Source organism: Pogona vitticeps, chromosome 4, assembly GCF_051106095.1.
Source record: "Pogona vitticeps strain Pit_001003342236 chromosome 4, PviZW2.1, whole genome shotgun sequence".
NCBI classification, from domain to species: Eukaryota; Metazoa; Chordata; class Lepidosauria; order Squamata; family Agamidae; genus Pogona; species Pogona vitticeps.
Genome location: NC_135786.1, coordinates 3,010,526 through 3,029,590, shown reverse-complemented (window position 1 = coordinate 3,029,590; position 19,065 = coordinate 3,010,526). Strand labels below are relative to the sequence as shown.

Genomic DNA, 19,065 nt, shown 5'->3' with positions numbered 1-19,065 from the left:
CAGTGGCATGAGGTACAGAAATGAAAAAGTTGGTGTTCAAGGCGTGCTTTGAAAAGCCAACCCGTACTTTGAGTGCAAGCCCCAAAAATTGGTATAAACGCCTGAAAGCCCTTTAGGCTCATGAATCAATCTGCCTTCTGGCCACTGGTTCACTATGTACTTCGTGAAGACGTCAACCTCCCATCTCTCAAGTGGCAATGAGTTCCGAGGGCTGCTATATGAGTTGCATGAACAAGCCTGTACTTCTCTTTGCCAACGATCCCCTTTGGGTGACCCAACCTGGGATTTTACATTTTACGGAAACGGCAAATTCTTCCGATCATGTCTGTCCTCTGTCCGTTCCTCCTGCCCCCCTTTGCTTACAACAGCCTTTTCTCTCCCAGCTCCTCTCCTGTTGTGCATTATATTTTTACTGGGGGGGGGGTCGGGGTGGATGGGGCATCAGGAACCAGCATGACCGTTGAATTTTGATACTCTTCCTTCCCATCTCATGATTCCGCCACGTCCGTAAGGTCTCCATTCCCACAGTCTTTCTTCCCTTCCTCCATCCTGTATCCCTAACCCTAACCAAACCTTCACAGGTGGTTGTCCTGCTTCCACCTTCTTTTTTGTGCCTGCAGATCCAGGCTGTCTCCACTCCATCGCCTGCGTGGCTTCCTCTTTCCTCTTGGCTCCCTTTCGTGTCTCTCCACATTGTCCTCTTCCTGCTTCCTTCTGCTTTTCCTCCGGCTTCGCCCCCAACCCCGTCCTCTTCCTTGTGATCTTCTCTTCCTCCCCTTAATTCCCTGCTTCCCTTTTCTCTCTCTCTCTCTGTGTCTCTCTCTTTTTGCCTGGGCAGGTCTCTCCGCCTCGGCTTCCCTGGTCTCCCTGGCCTGGACCCTCGCCTCTTACCAGAAGGTGCTTCGGGACTCCCGGGAGGACAAGATGCCCATGTCGTACAAGGGGGCCGTGGTGCAGATCCTCTGGCACCTCTTCACCATCGCCGCCCGAGCCATCGCCTTCGCCCTCTTCGCCTCCGTGTTCCAGCTCTACTTCGGCATCTTCATCGTCACCCACTGGTGCATCATGACCTTCTGGATTATCCAGGGCGAGACGGACTTCTGCATGTCCAAGTGGGAGGAGATCATCTACAATATGGTGGTGGGCATCATCTACATCTTCTGCTGGTTCAACGTCAAGGAAGGCCGGAGCCGTTGCCGCATGTCCATCTACTACGTCATCACCCTGTCCGAGAATGCGGCCCTGACGGGCCTCTGGTATTTCTACCGGAAAGGGAGCGTCATCTCCGAGTCCAATGCCTTAATCATCGTCTGCGTCGTCACCTCCAGCTTCGCCTTAGGGGTCTTCTTCATGTTGATTTACTACTGCCTCTTGCACCCCAGCGGGACCATCTTCGGGCCCCGCCGAACGGGCTGCCTGTGCGGCAAGGAGCCCACGGCGGTCCCTTGTGGGGGCGGGCCCCCCGCGGACGTGGTCACCAGCCCCCCGCGCTCCTTGCCGAGGACTACAGGGGCCGAGAGGGAAGGGGTGCCCGGTGACCGGGACAGCTGCGTGCCGGTCTTTCAGGTCAGGCCCAGCGTGCCCCCGACCCCGCTTGCCCGAGCCCCGCGGACAGAGGGACCCATCATCCGCATCGATTTGCCTCGGAAAAAATACCCCGCCTGGGACGCCCACTTCATCGACAGGCGCCTCCGCAAGACCATTCTCGCCCTGGAGTACACCTCTCCCGCCACTCCGCGCCTGCAGTACCGCAGCGTGGGCGTCTCTCAGGAGCTGCTGGAGTACGAGACCACCGTGTGAGGTGGCCCGGAGGCGCTACGTAACCCTCCCCCCAAGTGGTGGCCCCGTAGGGCCCCGGCCGGAGCGGGGCTGGCTTCTAGGTGGCCAAAGCCAGGCGGGCTTGTGAGCCTTCTCCAAGGTTCTGGGTTTGGGGGGGGAAGAAGTGGGAGGGTGGTGGCCCCGAAACATCAGCAGGTCCTCCCTCTCGCCTGTCTCTCGTTAGCCATTCAGACCGGTCACTCCGCCTTCACACACCGCCAAGGACTGCAAGGGCCAGCCCTTCCTCGGGCAGGATCCGACCCCTCTCACCGATGGGAGTAAACGAGAGGCTCTTTGGTGCTATTTACCACTCCATGCCTCCACACCGGTTGGGTTTCCCCATAACCTCCTCACCTCCAGGCAGTCCACGGGCTTTCTCTTCCTACTCCCCGCCCCCCACCGGACTCCACCGTCAGCAGGAGGCCCTGAGAGGTGGGACACCCACCTGTGCCCTCACCCTCCGAGGTAGAGGGCGTGGCCATTACCTCACCTGAGAGCGAAAGCCTTCCGAGGCCATGGACCAATAGGCTCTCTCTGGCCATCGGGAAAAGGGCTGGCCACGCGTGGGGAGAGGTAAATGTTCAAATGGGGGGGGCAAGCGGTGGTCCTGGGAGAACCCAGGTGGAGGCACTGGGCAGACCAAAGGGGGCTGCTGAGAGTGGAAGCATGGGCCTCGGAGTAGATGCTCAACGGCTGTGTGGCACGGGCTGGTATCTGGAACGATTGGAGCCGGGGCTTGGATCTATTGGTGGGTTTTATTTCTGGGTTTTGTAAAAAGAAAGAAAGAAAGAAAAAAGAAAAAGGACCAGGGGGTGGATCGTGGCCCAAGTAGGAGATCAGGATCCGGTATTTCCAAGACTATGCCTGTTTTCTCTCCCTTTGTTCCTCCTACCCATTGTCCTTATACTGGGCCCACAGCCCTTACTGGGATGGCTTTGGGTGACTCTGGAGGCTAAAGTGGAGAGAGAAACACAGGGTCTCCTGAGGACCGATCCGCTGTGAAACCTGCAGGAGCTGAAAGTTAGGGGGAAAGGTGGGGAGTTCAAGGCTCTCAAGAGCCTCGGGAACTCTTGACGAATCTCTCCATTATGCTCATACATTTACAAGATGTTGATGGAAAGCTGACACGGAGCGATTCCAGAAGGAAGGGTATCTTTCTTTTATCCTACGCCTCCTTGGTAGGAAAGGTAGTGCAAATTCCAGATAAGCTCCTTTTTGAGTCCATCCGGGTGGGGGAATTGGGGGAGTAATCATCCGGGGGGGGGGAGGAGAAGCAGCAGCAAAATGGCAAAGCTTTGGGCTGCTCAGATGCTAAGCCACGAAATGGGTCACGAAGGGATGTTATCTACATCGCAGCTGGGTCCTGGTGTCCTATCACTGTAACTTTTTCCCCAGAGAAACCCTAGGAACGGAGGTTCTCTGTATCGTTCCCCTGGCTCTGTTCACAAAACTACAACTCTCCAGGTCCCCTGGGAATGAGGAAAGATGATGGGACCCATTTATTCTTTAGGGAAGGCACCCCAAAACAAGGGGGTTGGAGGGCTCCCCCTAAAGGCAACACCATCTCCGGTTTCCAGCTTAACTGGCTGGTGAAAATGCAAGACAGCTCGGCTCGGGGTCAATTGTGTCGGAGTTGCTCCCGGAATATGAATGACCCCCAACGGGTGTGTGTTTGTGGCAGAAATCCTGTTGCACAAGCACGCAAATAGCATAACTTTTAGACATGAACTGCCATAAGTTAAGAAGTCTTCAGAGATATTATCTGTTGCATACTGCGTTGCAGAACTTGGTGCCTATGGAGGATTCTTCGCTTTATGGCAATTCACCACTAAAAGATAAGCCATTTGCACAACAAGATTTCAGCCTATGTTTGTACGCATAGAGCTTTAAACATCTTAGCCCTCTTTCACCCCACCCGTTTTTTTGGACTGGCTAGAGAGTTCTGGGAAAGTTATTCCAAAAAGGTAACATTATCAAATGCTCTATGTGTGTACGTATTTATTTGCATCATGTCATCAGAGTAGCAGGAGCCTTTAGGAATGACAGAAGCAAAACTTGACAGTTCCCTGCCCCAAAGAGCTTGCATTTTGTATATTCCCGCCAGTTAAGCTAACAGATTGAAGAGAAAGGCGAGGCCAGCACCAGCAGAAGATAAGGGAAAGTGAGACCCTAAGTATATTAACAGACGGGCATCACGCCATGTCAAGGGTCATCTCAGTTGGCGGTGAGGATTGAACAGAGCCATCCAAAGTCTTCTCCGACTTAAAAGTGAGGTTTGTGCTGTGTAGACATCCATAGGACCGCACTGTCCCAAAGGCAGGAGGCAAGCTTTTGAGTTTCACAGCACTCTTCTTGAAACAGAGACATTCCACCGTGTCTACAGAGAGGGGGAATGGCAACAACCGGATGATCTTAGATGCTCATATTAACCCCCATAAAGCCGATTGCAGGAAAGGAAGAACAGCCCACACTGTTTATCCTTCTGCTTTTCAGATTCAAAAAATCTTTGGGGAGGGGTCGCCTCTGTTTCAAGATTCACCGGTTTCCTTTGCCCCTCTCTGAGCAGCCAATGGTGGTGCTTCAGTTGGATACCTTGAGAATGGCTCTTCCGTTCAGCTTTGTATTTCCAGGGGACGGAAACATTACTGTTCTGAACGAGGAGACCCAGCATTTCCGGCGGGCATGGCCACCAGCTGGGGGGGGGGGATTATGAAACTTGTCCTTGAAGGAGGGAGATGCATCCAGGTTCTGATCTAAGCCCAGGTGATGGGAGATGCAAGATTGGGAAGAAGCTGAATGTTCTCCAGTAGCGAGACAAGAGATTGCGATCGTTGGGAGATAAGTTATCGCGGGACTGAGACCACCCTGGGCGTGCGTGCGAGTGAGTGGAGGGAGAGCTTCTCTGTTGTGCATAAACAGTCCGTGAGCAATTAGTCGGGTAGGAAGAGAGAGGCAGAGACCTGAAGACACCGCCATGGAAGCTGAAGGCGCAACCGACATCAAGCGAGCCAGGGCGATAACTCTATTGTAAGCGGGGGTGGGGGGAATCAAGGAGGAAGGAAGCAGGAAAGGGCTAGGGTTGGCTCACTGGTGGTGGTCGTGGTGCAAAGGGAGCCACACCCGTACTGTGGAGGCGAGCTTCTGTGGAATCGGCCGACCAGACTGCAGGAAGTCAAGGAAGGAAACAGGGAAGAAAGAACTGGGCTAGCCGGAAGATGTCATGTTCTCCAGGCATCTGAGGGTCAAGGGGTGATTGGCCAGTAACTGGAGAGGATCAAAGGATGTGTTTCTGAGAAGACGAGAGACGGTATGTGTTTAAAGGCAGTGGGACTCAGGAGAGAGAGAGAAAAAGCAGAGATGCGAAAGTTACTTGGCAGTGTTCAAGTAATTAGTTCCATTTTCCAAAGATGTAGCCCTGTTAGTCCACAACCCAGCCCAAGAACCCAGTGTTCTGTGGTATCTTTAAAGCCAACAAAATATCACAGTTTGAGTGTTTGGGGAGTGCTTACCGCCCTCAAAAAAAATCGATTCCTCTTAAAGAAGTCGTAAGATTCTTTGTAGTGAGTTTTGGCCGCAGGTGGCTTGTGACAGGTGGCTTTTGCTGCGAGACGAACACAAGTGAAATTTTGGGGTGAGGGACCCCCCCCCAGCCTGGTCCACAAGGTGCCCCAGCTTACAGTGGTAAGGGAGAATTCTATTCCTTATAATCGCCGGCATGAGTCGGCAGCCTAAATCTCAGTGGCCAAGAGCCGCAAGTTAAGAAGTCAGCACTGGTTGTGCGCCGAGTGACTGTGTCAACCACGGGTCTGGTTGACACAGACCCGTGTGGACTTCATCACGAGCAGGAATTGACTGCTAAGATTGATGCCATTTGATTTCACATTGGCTTGTGCAGGTAACCGTATTCTGGCTGTAGTTACAGATCCATTCAGTAGTCATTGTTAGGCGAAAAAATTGTGTTATTTTTCTCAGTATTCGGAAGTGATTCATAGAGATGCTTTGCAATGACTTTACTCAAAACCACAAAAAGCATCACAGTGATACAACCTGGCCTAAGGCACCCCAGGGAGCAGAGCTAATACGTCTCTGTAACCGCTGAGAGCAGTTAAAAGTGCCGTTCCATCACAAAAGTTACACCAGGACAGAAATTTCCAGAGGGGGAGCTCTGTCCGTTTGTCACCTTTTGCGGCCAAACGAGCGAAGGGTTTTCTGGAATCTTAAAGGCAAAGAGGTTTTCGGTGGAAGAACCCAGGCAAACTGTGTCTGGAGAAGCGAGCCCATGGTCCACGGAAGGAACTGTGGCAGTCCTTAAGGTGCTATGTGGCTTTTTCCCACGCTTTCACTGTCACAGGTGAGAGAGCAAAATCAAGTTGAGTTACGGTTCTCGTGCTCCTTAGGCTGCAGTCACACTGGCAATAAGAGCCACATTTAAGCATCATTTAAATCGATTTAGATTTTATCGTTCACACAACGCAAGGGTGAAATCCATTGATATGGGTTGCAAAGCAAGTTTTTTTTGGGGGGGTTCCAACTGGCTGGCAGGGGCTTTTTAAAATTCTTTGCTTTTAAAGCTGATTTGGTTCAATGTGGTTTGTGGAGATGAGTCCATTTCCACAGTGTGGGTGCCCAAACCGGTTTAAATCGCTAGAATTAAATTGATTTCCATTCAGTGCATGGGAACGTGGCCACCAGTTTAAACACCACGCAAATCAGACCTGCTTTTTAGAAGGTCTGGACAGAAATGGATTCAAATTGCCCACGGGACCACAGCCTTACTTAAATTTACATGTCCCATTCGTTGCAGTGAGTCTACACCACTTTAAATGTGGCAAAGAAGAGACGAGAAAAATCAATTGCTTGGGGTTGCATTTGGGAAAGATCATACATCTGGCATGACTAGTGGAATTCTTTGGCTGTGGGATTCTTTGAACTGTAGCCCAAAAAAGGTCAGTTTCTCCACCATTGTGACTAATCCGCACAAGTACAATAGTAAAACGATAGCAATCTGTCGCCTGGGATGGCTGGCTCACTGTACCTAATGGTAGGGCTAGCCCTTAATGGAAAATCTGTCGGTCAGTCCATCCGCCTATACAAACCATTTTAATATCACCCATTGTCACGTCAGATTTCAGGGTAGCTGAGCAGCATAACATGAAACAAGGAAACGGGGTAGGCAGATCTTGTAATGGGGTAAAAAAATACTTAATAGGATTAGTAAGATCTGTTAAAATGGGAGAAGTTGAATTTTTGGGGGATGTGATCTCTCCCAAATGAGAAAGACAGAGGAGCCTTGCAGTGCAGTGGTTAAACTGCAGTACTGCAGTGAAAACTCTGCTCAAGACTTGGGTTCAATCCCAGGTAGCTGGCTACAAGTTGCCAGCCTTCCAAGGTTGGTGAATTGAGTACCCAGTTTGCTGGGGGGACGGGTGGGGGGGGGAGGCAATGTGTAACCTGCATATTTAAATTGTAAACTGCTCAAAGAGTGGGTTAAGTTCTATAGGGTGATATTGCCTGCAGAAGCAGGGTGCTGTGGCAAAGTGAACACAGCCTTAGAGACAGTGAATTAGAGAGAAAAGAATTAATTGCAGTTGCTTGATCCTGGTAACTGGTCACTTCCAAGCATTGCGTGATAAGGTGGCTATAAGGTGGCAGGGAAGGGAAGGCAGAGGAGAATATTTTTAGGTGCAACGTTAACCCAACCAATCAAATTATCCAAAGAGTAGCCTCTGGACCAAGAAGTCTGTGCCAGAGGCAAATCAGACGATGCAACTGGACGGTCAAAAGACCAGTAGGGTCAGCAACACAGCCGCCTGCAGAATTTGGAAGCGTTGACCGCTTTGAGCTGCAAAGAGCCCATAAGCCAGGATCACCACTGAACCTGCTGCCTAAGGAATACTGGGGCCTGTAGTCCAAAAAAAAAAAAAAAGGTTGCCGTTCCAGCTTCAGGCCATATGCACCAGGAGTCAATTTATCATTTAATGCAATGCCCCATACTTCATTATACCAATCTCCTAATTTAATATCATTTTTTATCTTCCCAGAATCTAGCTATTAATATTCTAGCTCTTGGCATAAAATTGGAAATCAATTCCTTTGAGCAATCATCAAGTTCTATCTTATCAAAAATGGTGGTTTCCTTCAGGCCAATGGGTGTAGCCCCACCCTTGGCTCAAGGATGGACACTTGACCTTTGCGGCTCACCCAACCCCAGTTGGCCCAAAGACTGACCGCTCCTGGGAATACGGAAGCTGGTAACGGGTACAGATCAAAACTGGTGCGGTGGGTGGACTTCTGGAGTAAGATGCCAGAGGATGCTCCACACCCTTTCCTGTTAGATCATGCGTGGAAAGATTGTGGGGGATAATCCACTCCTAAATAACTTTCCTACACTTCTAGGCAGGGCCCTGAAAAGTTACATTTCGAACTTGTCATTATGCAGTACACCATCCAGTGTCTTCCAGCTTATGATGACCCTCACAGGGTTGGTTGGTTGGTTGGCTATTTATTTATTTATTTATTTATTTATTTATTTATTTATTTATTTATTTATTTATTTATTTATTTATTTATTTATTTATTTATTTATTTATTTTAATTTAATTTAATTTAATTTAATTTAATTTAATTTAATTTAATTTAATTTAATTATTTCTCATTCCTGAGCAAACAACTGGCATAATACAAGAGCCGTAATAAAACTAACATAGGACAACAGTGGGGAAAAATGCTGCTTTGGCACATCTGTTGCCTCTGGCAGCTGCCACACATTGTCTCATAAGAGGGCCGGCCCTCCTTCCCAAGCTAAATCCGAGCAGTGAAAACAGTTTCCAGAGCTAAGCTGAATTAGGTGGAGTAACCCTAATCTTTTACTGGTAAGTCCGCTTGCTTTCGCATTGTCGTCCTCGTGCGCCGTCAAGTCAATTCTGACTTAGGGTGACCCTTTCCAGTGTTTTCTAGAGGCATAGAGTAATTCAGAAGCGTTTCCCCCTTCCCTTCTTATCGGACTCCTGTGCAGCTGGCCCAAGGCCACCCAGGCCCAGTGGGGAATCGAACCCCCAGCTCGGACACCTAAACCGCTGAGCCCTCCAGCTGGCTTTTTAAAAAACTTCATAGGTGCTATTATTACAGGGAGGGCAGCCATCCTGAGATTTGGTCCAGGACCCTCCTGCACCCCTGGGTCATAGGTAGCGTGTTTGGACACGTGACCTTTGGGGGGACTACAACTCCCAGAATCCCCAGCCAGCATGATCAGTGGCGTCTGGCCTTCCCATCAGATGGAATTCAAAGCCAGGCCTCCGCGGCAGACAGAAGCTTCCAGGAGAGCTCAGACACATGTGGGAATAGCTGCTGTTGTTGTTGTTTGAATCGGCACAATTCTCATCCTGTAGAACTGGTGGATCGCTCGGAGGTTGAGGCCTCTGGCTGTGGAGCCTCTGGCAGGTGGGGGGGTGAGCAAAGAGCTCACAGCACAGCGCCAACGGCCTCTGGGGGGGGTCCTTAGACGGTACCATTCTGTAGAGTGAAGCGTCTGCCTCTGGTCGCAGATGCTGGCAGTGGGCAAGCAAGGTGCGTACGGCTCAAGGAAGAAAGAATGCTCCGCCTAACACTCTTTCAAGAGAACGCATTTCTGTACACGCCACATGGGAGGCGGTGTTGCCCTTATGATCAGCCATCTGCCCAGATGTGTTTCCTACTTAGAAAAAGATGGGTACCCCTACATGGATAGAGGGGAAAGGGGGGGATAAAAGGATTTGCACCCGAGTCCACTCGCAAACCCAATGCTCAGGGAGGACTAGGATCTTGAAATCAAGTTGGTTCTCACCTACAAGGCCAGCCTGGAGTATTTTGCCACTGACCGCTCCTTGTGGTGCCTGAGATAGATAGCCTGGGCACCCCATAACGCCACGGATGGATGGATGGATGGATGGATGGATGACGCAGAATATTTTGGACTGTCTTATCAACGACTCCCGATAGTCTGAAGGGCATGAAGGGCTTTACACACCTGCTGCCCTTTGACCTTGATGCACAGATCAAAAGACCAGGGACCCGTATTTTTAGGGTATGGGGTTTGGCGGCACAGAGGCAAAATCTAAAATTTAACACAGCTTTATCACCCACCCTGAAACCCTGTAATATGGGGTGGGCTATACATGTTTTAAATACAGGAGGAGCCCTCATATCCATGAGGAATGGATTCCAAGCCCCCCACCGGTGGTTGCTGGAAAATGTGGGTTAAAGAAAACACTGTTTTAATAGTGTTACACTACTATACAAAGCGTGGTCTTTGGCTCCCTCTAGTGGCCAGTTTTGCTAACTTCGTCTTTCGGAATATATATTTCTAGGATTTTTCTTTTAATATTTTCGGACTGTGGGAAAAGTGAATCTATGGATACTGGTCCTGCGGATAAGGGGGTGGGTTCCTACTGTAAATAAATAAATAAATAAATGCCTATACTGGGCCACCAAAATATCATATCAAATTGTGATATTTTAGTGGATCAAAAAAAAGGGGGGGGATCCTTTTGGAGTTTTTGAGATGGACCTCCCAGAACCTACCCACCCCGCAGCCAACTAGACACGCTGCCAGGAGGATTCTGGAAGTCGTAGTCCATCAAAAAAGAAAGAAAAGTGTTACAGGAGAACATTTCAGGCTCTGCCTTGAAGCTTCCTTTGCTCGGTGAGCTGGCAGCAAGATTGTGAGGCTTCCCAAGGAAGGGATTTATTGTGATCTCAAGAAGGTCTCCTGAGATCCCGGTGGCCAATATCCCCGTTTATGGGCGGGAAGAGGCTTGTGCTCGGCAATGACCTTGAAATGACCTTCCACGGGTCTTTCAGAAGGGCTGCAGAAGCTTGGAGAGCTGAGCAAACGCAGAAATTTGAAAAGAGGAGGAGGAAAGGGATGGCCTCTCGGCTGCGTTGTAGACAAGGGAACTGCGCAAGGGGGAGACCTGGCCGGCCGAAAGGGTCTACTCTGTTTCTTTATGCACTCTTGCCACGGTCAGCTCAGTCTCTGGGGCTGCAAGCTCTCAAGAAACTCTGCAATAATCTCAGAGCAGATGTGCGACGGGAATCTTGGCAACTCGGATCGAAACCCCCCCCCCACTCAATGTGTGTGTCGGAGAGGTGCAGGAGGGGACATGCACACACGTGTGTAGAGCAGAGCTTCCAAATGTGAGAAGGTGTGGGTTTTGGACTATATTTCCCAGAAACCCCCCTCCCCCCCCCCCATGCTGGCAAGGAGGATTCTAAGGAGTTGTTGCGATCCAGTAAAATTCACAGCAATTTCAGAAATGGTGAAGGGAGCGAAGGATGGGAAGAGACAGAAATGCCACTTCTGGGTCCCTGAGGACGGTTTGCCTCTCTTTCCGTGGCTTTGGGAAAGGTGCCATCCAGTTTCCTCCGATTGTAGGGCAGATTCGAGGCTGGGGTGAACTGGTTGTGTCTGTGTCAGAATAATGGGGGCCCAAGACCAGACCACATGGGGATAAAGGCCAGGCAACCTTCGGAAAGGACAAGACACCCCCCCCCTCGTCCATCCCCTGATACTGATTTTTAAATTCTTTCCACAACAATGGAAAATAGGGCTGAAGTAACCAAATTTTTTAAAAAATTACATCTTTGAAAATCTATGCTTCTTTGTTATCTGAGTCCAGGATGAGGGGCTCAGGAAGGGAGAGCGGAGTTTTCTTACTCTAGATTTGCATCATGTCCGTCCATCAGGAGAAGAGCGTACTAAGAAAGGCCTGCTAATTGTTCTGGCTCAAATTATACGATATGGTTATCACAGCATTAGAAGCTGCTCATATGTTTGTCCTCCAGGCACATGAACCACTCAGAGCAAATCAGATTAGCAAACGAAGCCCGTGTTTACCTCCAGATGACCAATCACAAAACAAAGGCAGCTAATATGCAAGATACGGAGGTGAATAAAGTTCATGCTTGGAGAAGCAGCCGTCTTTTTGCCTCTTAAAGCAGTTCCACTTCTAATAATGTGTTAACTATATTGAATAGTGTGACCCTAAGATCTAAGTTCAAGGCCTGTGTACCGAATTTCAAAGCTGGGGGCGGCGGCGGGGGCCTTCGGCTGGACTCAACTCCCTCTTACTTGTTGGCTGTGCGGGGTTAGGATGGTTTGAGGGCAAAGAAAAGTGTGAATTTGAGTTCCAAAATAGATGCTAGTTGTTCTTGGGCTAGAAATGGGATCAGGAAATATACGAAACGCCTTTTCCTTTACACGTACGCCTGTATGCATACAGGGTAGAAGATGTTGAAATGTGTAATCTGTGTGGGTGGGGCTGAAAAAAACATGATGGACTGGATAAAAGTCTTTTAAAAATAAAAATGAGAAGGACATTCTGAAATGTGACCTACGGGGTGCTGATGGATGTAATCTGATACGTCCGGCCGTGTCCCAGGTTGGGGCAGACATCTATGGCTTTAAACCCATGGAAAGAGGAACCATTTGCTTGGTTTCGAACACAAGGCCCCGTCTCGCCCTGCCGGCCTCCAACGGTGTATGACCAGAGGCTGGGCCACTGGCTGAGTGGCGTGGACCCATGAGCCCAGAAAGACGGCCTCGGGACTCTCCGCCCTCTCTCCTCCTGGCTCCCCACTCGCCCTCCTCACCGCCACCGCCCCGGAAATCTGTGACCCACCATGTACTGTACATACATGCAAAGACGCCTTCTCCCGTCGACTCCCCATGCAAACATGAGGGAAGGAAAGAGGGGGGGCTAAGGTTCTGTATTGAGACTGTTTTGTATACCACAAACTTTTTGTATATTTTTAATTCTGCTGCAACATGATATTAAATTCATTTCAATAATAAAAATAAAATAAAATAGTCTCGGTTCGTTCATTCCTTCTCTTCCTGGTGCATACGCCCTTACAAGGGTTTCTCTCTTCCCTCCCCAGGTCCCTGGGGGTTCGAAACCACTGGAAGCAAGGCCATAAGCGGTTGAAAATGACTTATCAATGCCCTAGCAACAGATAAAGCACCCGGCGAGGACATGATCCCACCAGAGGTGTATAAGAACAACCCAAGGATGGTGGGCCCCAGTTCTCGCACAGCTCTTCTCCCACATTAATGCTACAGGAATTTTTCCCGAGCGGTGGAGGCAGAGCATAATTTTCCCAATCTACAAAAAAGGCGACAAATCCATCCCCCAGAATTACCGCCCAATCAGCTTACTGGATATCAACTCCAAGCTTTATACCCGCCTTCTTTCCCAGAATATGACTAAATGGATGGAGGAAAATAATATCCTTCATCAGGAACAAGCAGGTTTTAGGAAGGGGCATAGCACAGTAGATCAAATCTACGTGCTACGTCATCTCGTGTGCAAATACACCTCCAGGCCATTTAAATGGCTGTTCACGGCTTTCATTGACTTCTCCTCTGCATTCGACACAATCACCAGAAACCGCCTGTGGGATAAGCTCACAGAGACCAACACTGATAAGAGACTCCTAGCTCTGATACAAGAACTATACTCCAACACAACGTTGAGGGTAAGGATTAGCACAGATGGAAGGCTGACAGAGGAAATTCACACCAACAAAGGGGTAAAACAAGGATGCTTACTCGCACCCCTACTTTTTAACTTTTATATTAATAATATTGTAACAGCCTTAAACCATCCAGACCATTTTCCCCCCCCTCAATTGGGAACTATAAGATTGCATGTCTCATATATGCTGATGACATTGTTCTACAGTGGGGTCTTGACTTAAGAACGGCTCGAGTTAAGAACATTTTGACTTAAGAACTGCTCTCATAGGAAAATGCTGACTTGACTTACATACTTAGATTTGAGTTAAGAACTGAAAAAAACCCACGTGAGAGGCAGGGAAAGTGCAAAATGTGAACTTTCAGTTAACTGTTGGCCAGTGAAAAGGGTGCCTGTCTGCTTCCTCACTCCTCCCAGCATTTAGAGAGTGGATTGGGAGACAGTCTTCGGACTGCCTGTTACTGTCCTGCCTGGACTGTATTTTCCTTGCCTTCCCTGAACCTTTCTTGACCTAAGAAAAAAAGAAACAACATATCCCCCTCTAGTGGTTGAAGGCGGAATAGCAGCTTCCCATTAGTTTCTATGGACGGAAAAGAGCAGATACGGATCAAATGGTTTTCAATGCATTCCTATGGGAAATGCAGATTTGACTTGAGAACTTTTTGACTTGAGAACCGCCTTCCAATACGGATTAAGTTCTCAAGTCAAGACCCCACTGTATTATCCATGAACAAAAAGGGATTGAAACGAAGCTGAAATAAGCTCCAAGAGTTTAGCCACCTAGAGCAACTGAAAATAAATTACACAAAATCTAAACTGATGATTTTTGGAAAGCATCCCCCCCAAGTTCAACTGGACTATAGGCGAAAACAAAATAGAACAAGTCCAGACCTTCAAATACCTGGGAGTGCATTTCGATGAGAAAAACTGCTGGAAATCCCAGATACAGAGCATGAAAATATCAGTTCAGAAATCTAGCCATGCTCTGGTCAAATTCTTTCATTCTAAAGGTGGCAAACTAGTAACCCCAGCTTTAAAAGTATTTTCAGGGAGGGTCATCTCCCAAATGCTTTATGGAATTGAGATCTGGGTTATGAATCAGAACAACCTACATCATCTTGAAGAAGGATAGAATAAACTTCTGAGACACATCCTCGGGCACCCCAGGGGACTTATCTTAGAACAGAGACAGGTATGGTATCCATCAAAGCCAGGGCAATTCTAGCTATACTCTCTTACTATAAGAGGGTGATGGACATGCCTGACCACCGCCTACCCAAATGTTGCATGGTAGAGCAATGGAAGAGTGGTGGCTGGGCAACTTTAGTTCAAACCCTACTAAAATCTAAATCCCTTTCCACAGATATTTTCATTTTTTTCTGGGGTTAAAAGAATGTTGAGAGACTGGCTCTATAAATTGGAAACGACCAGGACCTGGCCTTAATTCAGGTTACGCTCAATGGTACCATCTGTTGAAAACAGACCACTCAATGGCACAATACCTACATATACTCACTTTTGCCTCCTTGAGAACTGCTTTCACAGAACTCCGCTTCCAAACCATGCCAACCGCTGTCTTAGATGGGAGGTATATGAATGTCCCTAAACATCTAAGGCTGTGCATCTGCGGAGCAGGTGAGATGATAGAGGATGTTCTCCATTATTTACTCTATTGTCAGCTATATCAGAACCCCCAAGAAAAGCTCCTGGGTAACACTTTGGCTGCTCTACAGGAGGAAAGTCCTCAGATAAAGGTGGTCAGGTTACTCTTGGACTGTGACCCTTATGTTATGTATAGAACAGTGCTCTTTGCAAAAGCGGCCAGAAATATTTGGGCTAATTTTCTGAAAGCCATTACGACCAATTGTGTGGGAGATTCTCAGATATGAAGGGTCTCTTTTTATTTTATATGTCTGTGATTTTATCATGATTTTAATTGACCATATCTGTATTTTAAACAATCGTGACGGCTTTTAGCTAATACAAAATACTGGAACTGGAACTGGTTTCTCTCTTCCCTCCCCAGGTCCCTGGGGATTCCAAACCACTGGAAGCAAGGCCATAAGAAGTTGAAAATGACTACTTTTCCATACAGCGTGTGATTCCCTTTCAGAACTCCTGGCCACAGGATGTGGCCCTTTGCTTAGATGGTGGTGACAACCGATCAGACCAGAGCAATGCTTGGCAATGTAGCTTTTCTGGAATTTAAACTAGAGCTCGCAGGTTGTGGGAGCTGTAGTCCAGGGAAAAAAAACAACTTTTCCAAGCTGCAGCGATGAGCAAAGTGCAGTGGTAGGGCTTCATGGGCCACCCAAGGCTAATTTGGTAGCCCTCAGTTCTCTTCTGCTTGCCTCTTTTCAAAGCAAAAAGAAGGAATTGCTGCTCCTGAAAGCCTCCAGAGGGGACAGCTCAACCTTTCAAATGTGATTCCCCCCCCCCCGAGGGTCCTGGTCGCAGATAATTAGCTCCTGAACCCATCAAAATTGCCCACCTCTGCTGTGTAGAAAATTTGCAGATCGTGAAGGGGCTTGTGATTGATCCTGAGCCTCCCTGTTCAGTTGTAGTGTACCCACAATGATCAACTTTAGCAGAAGAGTTTGGTTTTCTTCATAGGGACATCCTACTCCTTCGGAGCCCCATATAACTGACCCCACCACCACCTGACATCACAGATCGTGTGTCTCATCCAGCTGGACTCTTCTTGTGGTTTCATTTCTTAGCCAGGACCTCACAAGGTCACCCAGTCCTTTCCCCCAGATTAAGAACAAGATCAGGTGCACCTTCGGCAGGGCGGTCTCTGGGTGGCTACTAGCCATGATTCATTCCGGTTCTCATCGAACGGGATATATTTTGGCCGGCCAGCTTGTGTTTTGAATGCCTTGGGCTGCTTGCCATTTCATGCTATAAAAACGCAAGCCGCCACCTGCCTCAGAGCGATGCAATTTCTGGGCAAAAAGGATCATGTCTGAGCTTTAGTGCTGGGGGAGCAAGAAGGGCCGAATGATGATGGATGCAGGCTGAGTCCCAGGTTTTCTTCATTCAACAGAAAAATATCTGCTCACCTGCTGCAGCATCCTCCCCCCCCCTCTGTGTGTGTGTGTGTGTGTGTGTGTGTGTGTGTGTGTGTGTGTGTGTGTGTGTGTGTGTGTGTGTGTGTGTGTGTGTGTGTGTGTGTGTGTGTGTGTGTGTGTGTGTGTGTGTGTGTGTGTGTGTGTGTGTGTGTGTGTGTGTGTGTGTGTGTTCTCCCTTCACCTCTGCCAAGTCCTGGCATGTTGCAACAGCAGGGGGAAAATATCTGGAAAACTTCTGAATGCCCTCCTGAAACATTCCCAGGCATGAACGCTGACCTTTAGGCAAGGAAGGAGAGCAGAGCAGGAACGGTCAAACTGAAGCCACTTCCCAAAGCTTGGGGTCCTCTCGGGCTCAGCTTCATTGGGGAGGCTGCCCTGGGTGGATTCAACGTTCTCAGTATCCCATCCCTGGGAGATGCTTGCTCCTGCTGCTGAAACAGTGCTCATGGTTCATACAACAAGGTTGAATTAACCCCGGAAGGTGCATTGCCCAAGTCTACACCGCATCGGTCAAAGAGCTAAAATGTTGGTCTGGATCAGAGCCTCTTCGAGGCCCTCGTCTTCACTTCCCATCCACTAGCTGTTATTGCTGTTTCTTCCCTTTTAGAAAAATCTTGACAACCGATAAAATGCAGAAAAGAACACGTTCTCCAAAAAAACAGGGTGATGTTGACGACAAGATTTAATGTATTTTTGGCGCTTTCTTTCCTGTCCTCCCTCCTTCTTTCTCAGCTGGGAGATCGGGGTATTATCCGTAGTCCACAAAAGTAACGTTCCCAACCTCTGGGACCCCCCACCCACCCACCCTCTCCCTTTTCCCGAGGCCTTTTGTGGTTCGGCCTCTGGATGCCAACGAGAAGCGCCATGGAGTTATCAAGCCCGGCAGGAGCAGGAACTTGGCGTGTTGTTGACATCAGGGCCGGTCACTGCTGGTGGAGTTTCCTTCAGTACAGGATGGAAGAACAAAGGGAGGGTGGCGTAAAGGAAAAGCGGCCTTCCTGGGGACGGGAGCAGACCGAGGACGGGACATGGAGTATGAAGCGAAGAAGGGGAGAAAGGTACGTACAGAGGGTCCCACGGAGGCACGGAGGGAGCTTTCTTCTCTGGTGCGTTGAATAGATCCAACGGACCCCTGGACACATTTCAAGATGTGCAGGGGCCAGAGATGGTTGGACGCATCTCCCACTAGGTAACCAGACCCCTGGCTTCCCCCCAAAGAAGGCTGTGGGTTAGGGAAAGAGGGAGGCATTTTAGAGAACAAACTTTTCTTCCACACACACCCCCCACTGTCTCTGGGTTGTTATGTTATTGTTGTTTTCAGTAGAAATTTCCATCACTTTCGTCCACTTCTTAAAAGAAACCTGCTGTGTTGTGCCTTACTTTGAGGCCGACGGGTTAGCACAGACTTTCTCGCTGTTCTGTCCGTAGATGAAGTTTTTTTATGGTGTGCATGATTCGTGTGCTGTGTCCTTATTCTAAAAATTAACAAATATGTGCCTTCAAGTCCATTCCCACTTCCGGTGAGCCTTTCCGGGATTTTCTGCCAGTAGGGCAAAAACATTGGAAGAAATAGGAGTCTACTGATCAGGGTTGATATTTCACGTTGAAAATAAAATAATGCTGATGTGTCATCAAGTCGGTTCTGACTTAGGACAAGCCTTTCCAAGATTTTCTAGGTCCAATGTCCCTGGTCCCTCCTTCTAGTAGTGCTCTCTAGGGCAGTGGTCCCCACTCTTCGGCCTCCAGGTGTTTTTGGACTACAACTCCCAGAAGCCTTCACCACCACCTCTGCTGGCAAAGATTTCTGGGTGTTGAAGTCCAAGAACATCTGGAGGGCCACAGTTGGGGACCACTCCTCTTGGGGGTCCCTGCGCAGCTTGGCCAAGGCTGTGCAGGTGACAGGACAGGTCACCCTTACCTGCCACAGGATGCTACAGGTCCTCTGGGTTCTCCCTGTGCCCAGAAGACCCAATGGAGGATCCAGCTCCTAACCCTTTGCTTCCTAGTGAGATACTCCAACCCACTGAGCCAAACCAGGTGCAGAAAGCGAAACGAAACAATGCTTCTTTTTGTCACTTAGGACTGAGGAGAGAAAAAGCACGAAACATGGAAAAATTCTATTAGAATACTTCTAAAAAAGAAAAACTGCCCTTTAAAAAAAGCCTTGTGTTTCGTGTCCCTCAAAACTCTTTGCTGGTTTTTCTGTCATAGGTGTTTGTAGCACAGGACATCTTACTCACTGTTTTGCTGGATGAGGAAGAAGATCCAGAAGCATATCTCCTCACTTGTGGCACTCAAAATAGAGTAGAACCCCCCATATCCACTGGGGATTGGTTTCAAGCCCCTGTGGATACTGAAAACTGTGGATAATAGTGAATGCCATGTATATCACATGCTAAAAGGGGGGGGGGGGACAGGGAAAACATTTTCACACGCATTACCAGAACTAGCCACTAAAGGGTGCCAGAGACTACACGATGTATTCTTCACTAACAGGTACAGTATTTATAGCATAGTCTCTAGTGGCCATTTCTGGTACTACATGTGAAATTAGTTTTTTTCCTGTTTTTTTTATTTTTTATTTTTTATTTTTGCTTTGCTTTTAATGTTTATCATATTTTTAGTCCATGAATAGCTGAATCAGTGGACACTGATCCCATGGC

General features: G+C 48.6%; 3 protein-coding genes across 3 annotated transcripts in view; 2 read left to right on the top strand and 1 right to left on the bottom strand.

The window, feature by feature from the left end:
- XKR7 (XK related 7) overlaps positions 1-12,662 on the top strand; it is a 75,976-nt gene extending 63,314 nt beyond the window's left edge. Inside the window, exon 3 of the mRNA XM_072996615.2 lies at positions 839-12,662. Coding sequence (XP_072852716.2) covers positions 839-1,800 — 962 coding nt within the window. The 3' untranslated portion in view covers positions 1,801-12,662. The remainder of the gene's footprint in view (positions 1-838) is intronic.
- Positions 1-19,065, bottom strand: part of LOC144588812 (uncharacterized) — an 856,730-nt gene that overhangs the window by 190,512 nt on the left and 647,153 nt on the right. The window lies entirely within an intron of this gene.
- The window catches only part of CCM2L (CCM2 like scaffold protein), a 29,701-nt gene continuing 27,880 nt past the window's right edge, over positions 17,245-19,065 (top strand). The window contains exon 1 of the mRNA XM_078392263.1: positions 17,245-17,460. Coding sequence (XP_078248389.1) covers positions 17,431-17,460 — 30 coding nt within the window. The 5' untranslated portion in view covers positions 17,245-17,430. The remainder of the gene's footprint in view (positions 17,461-19,065) is intronic.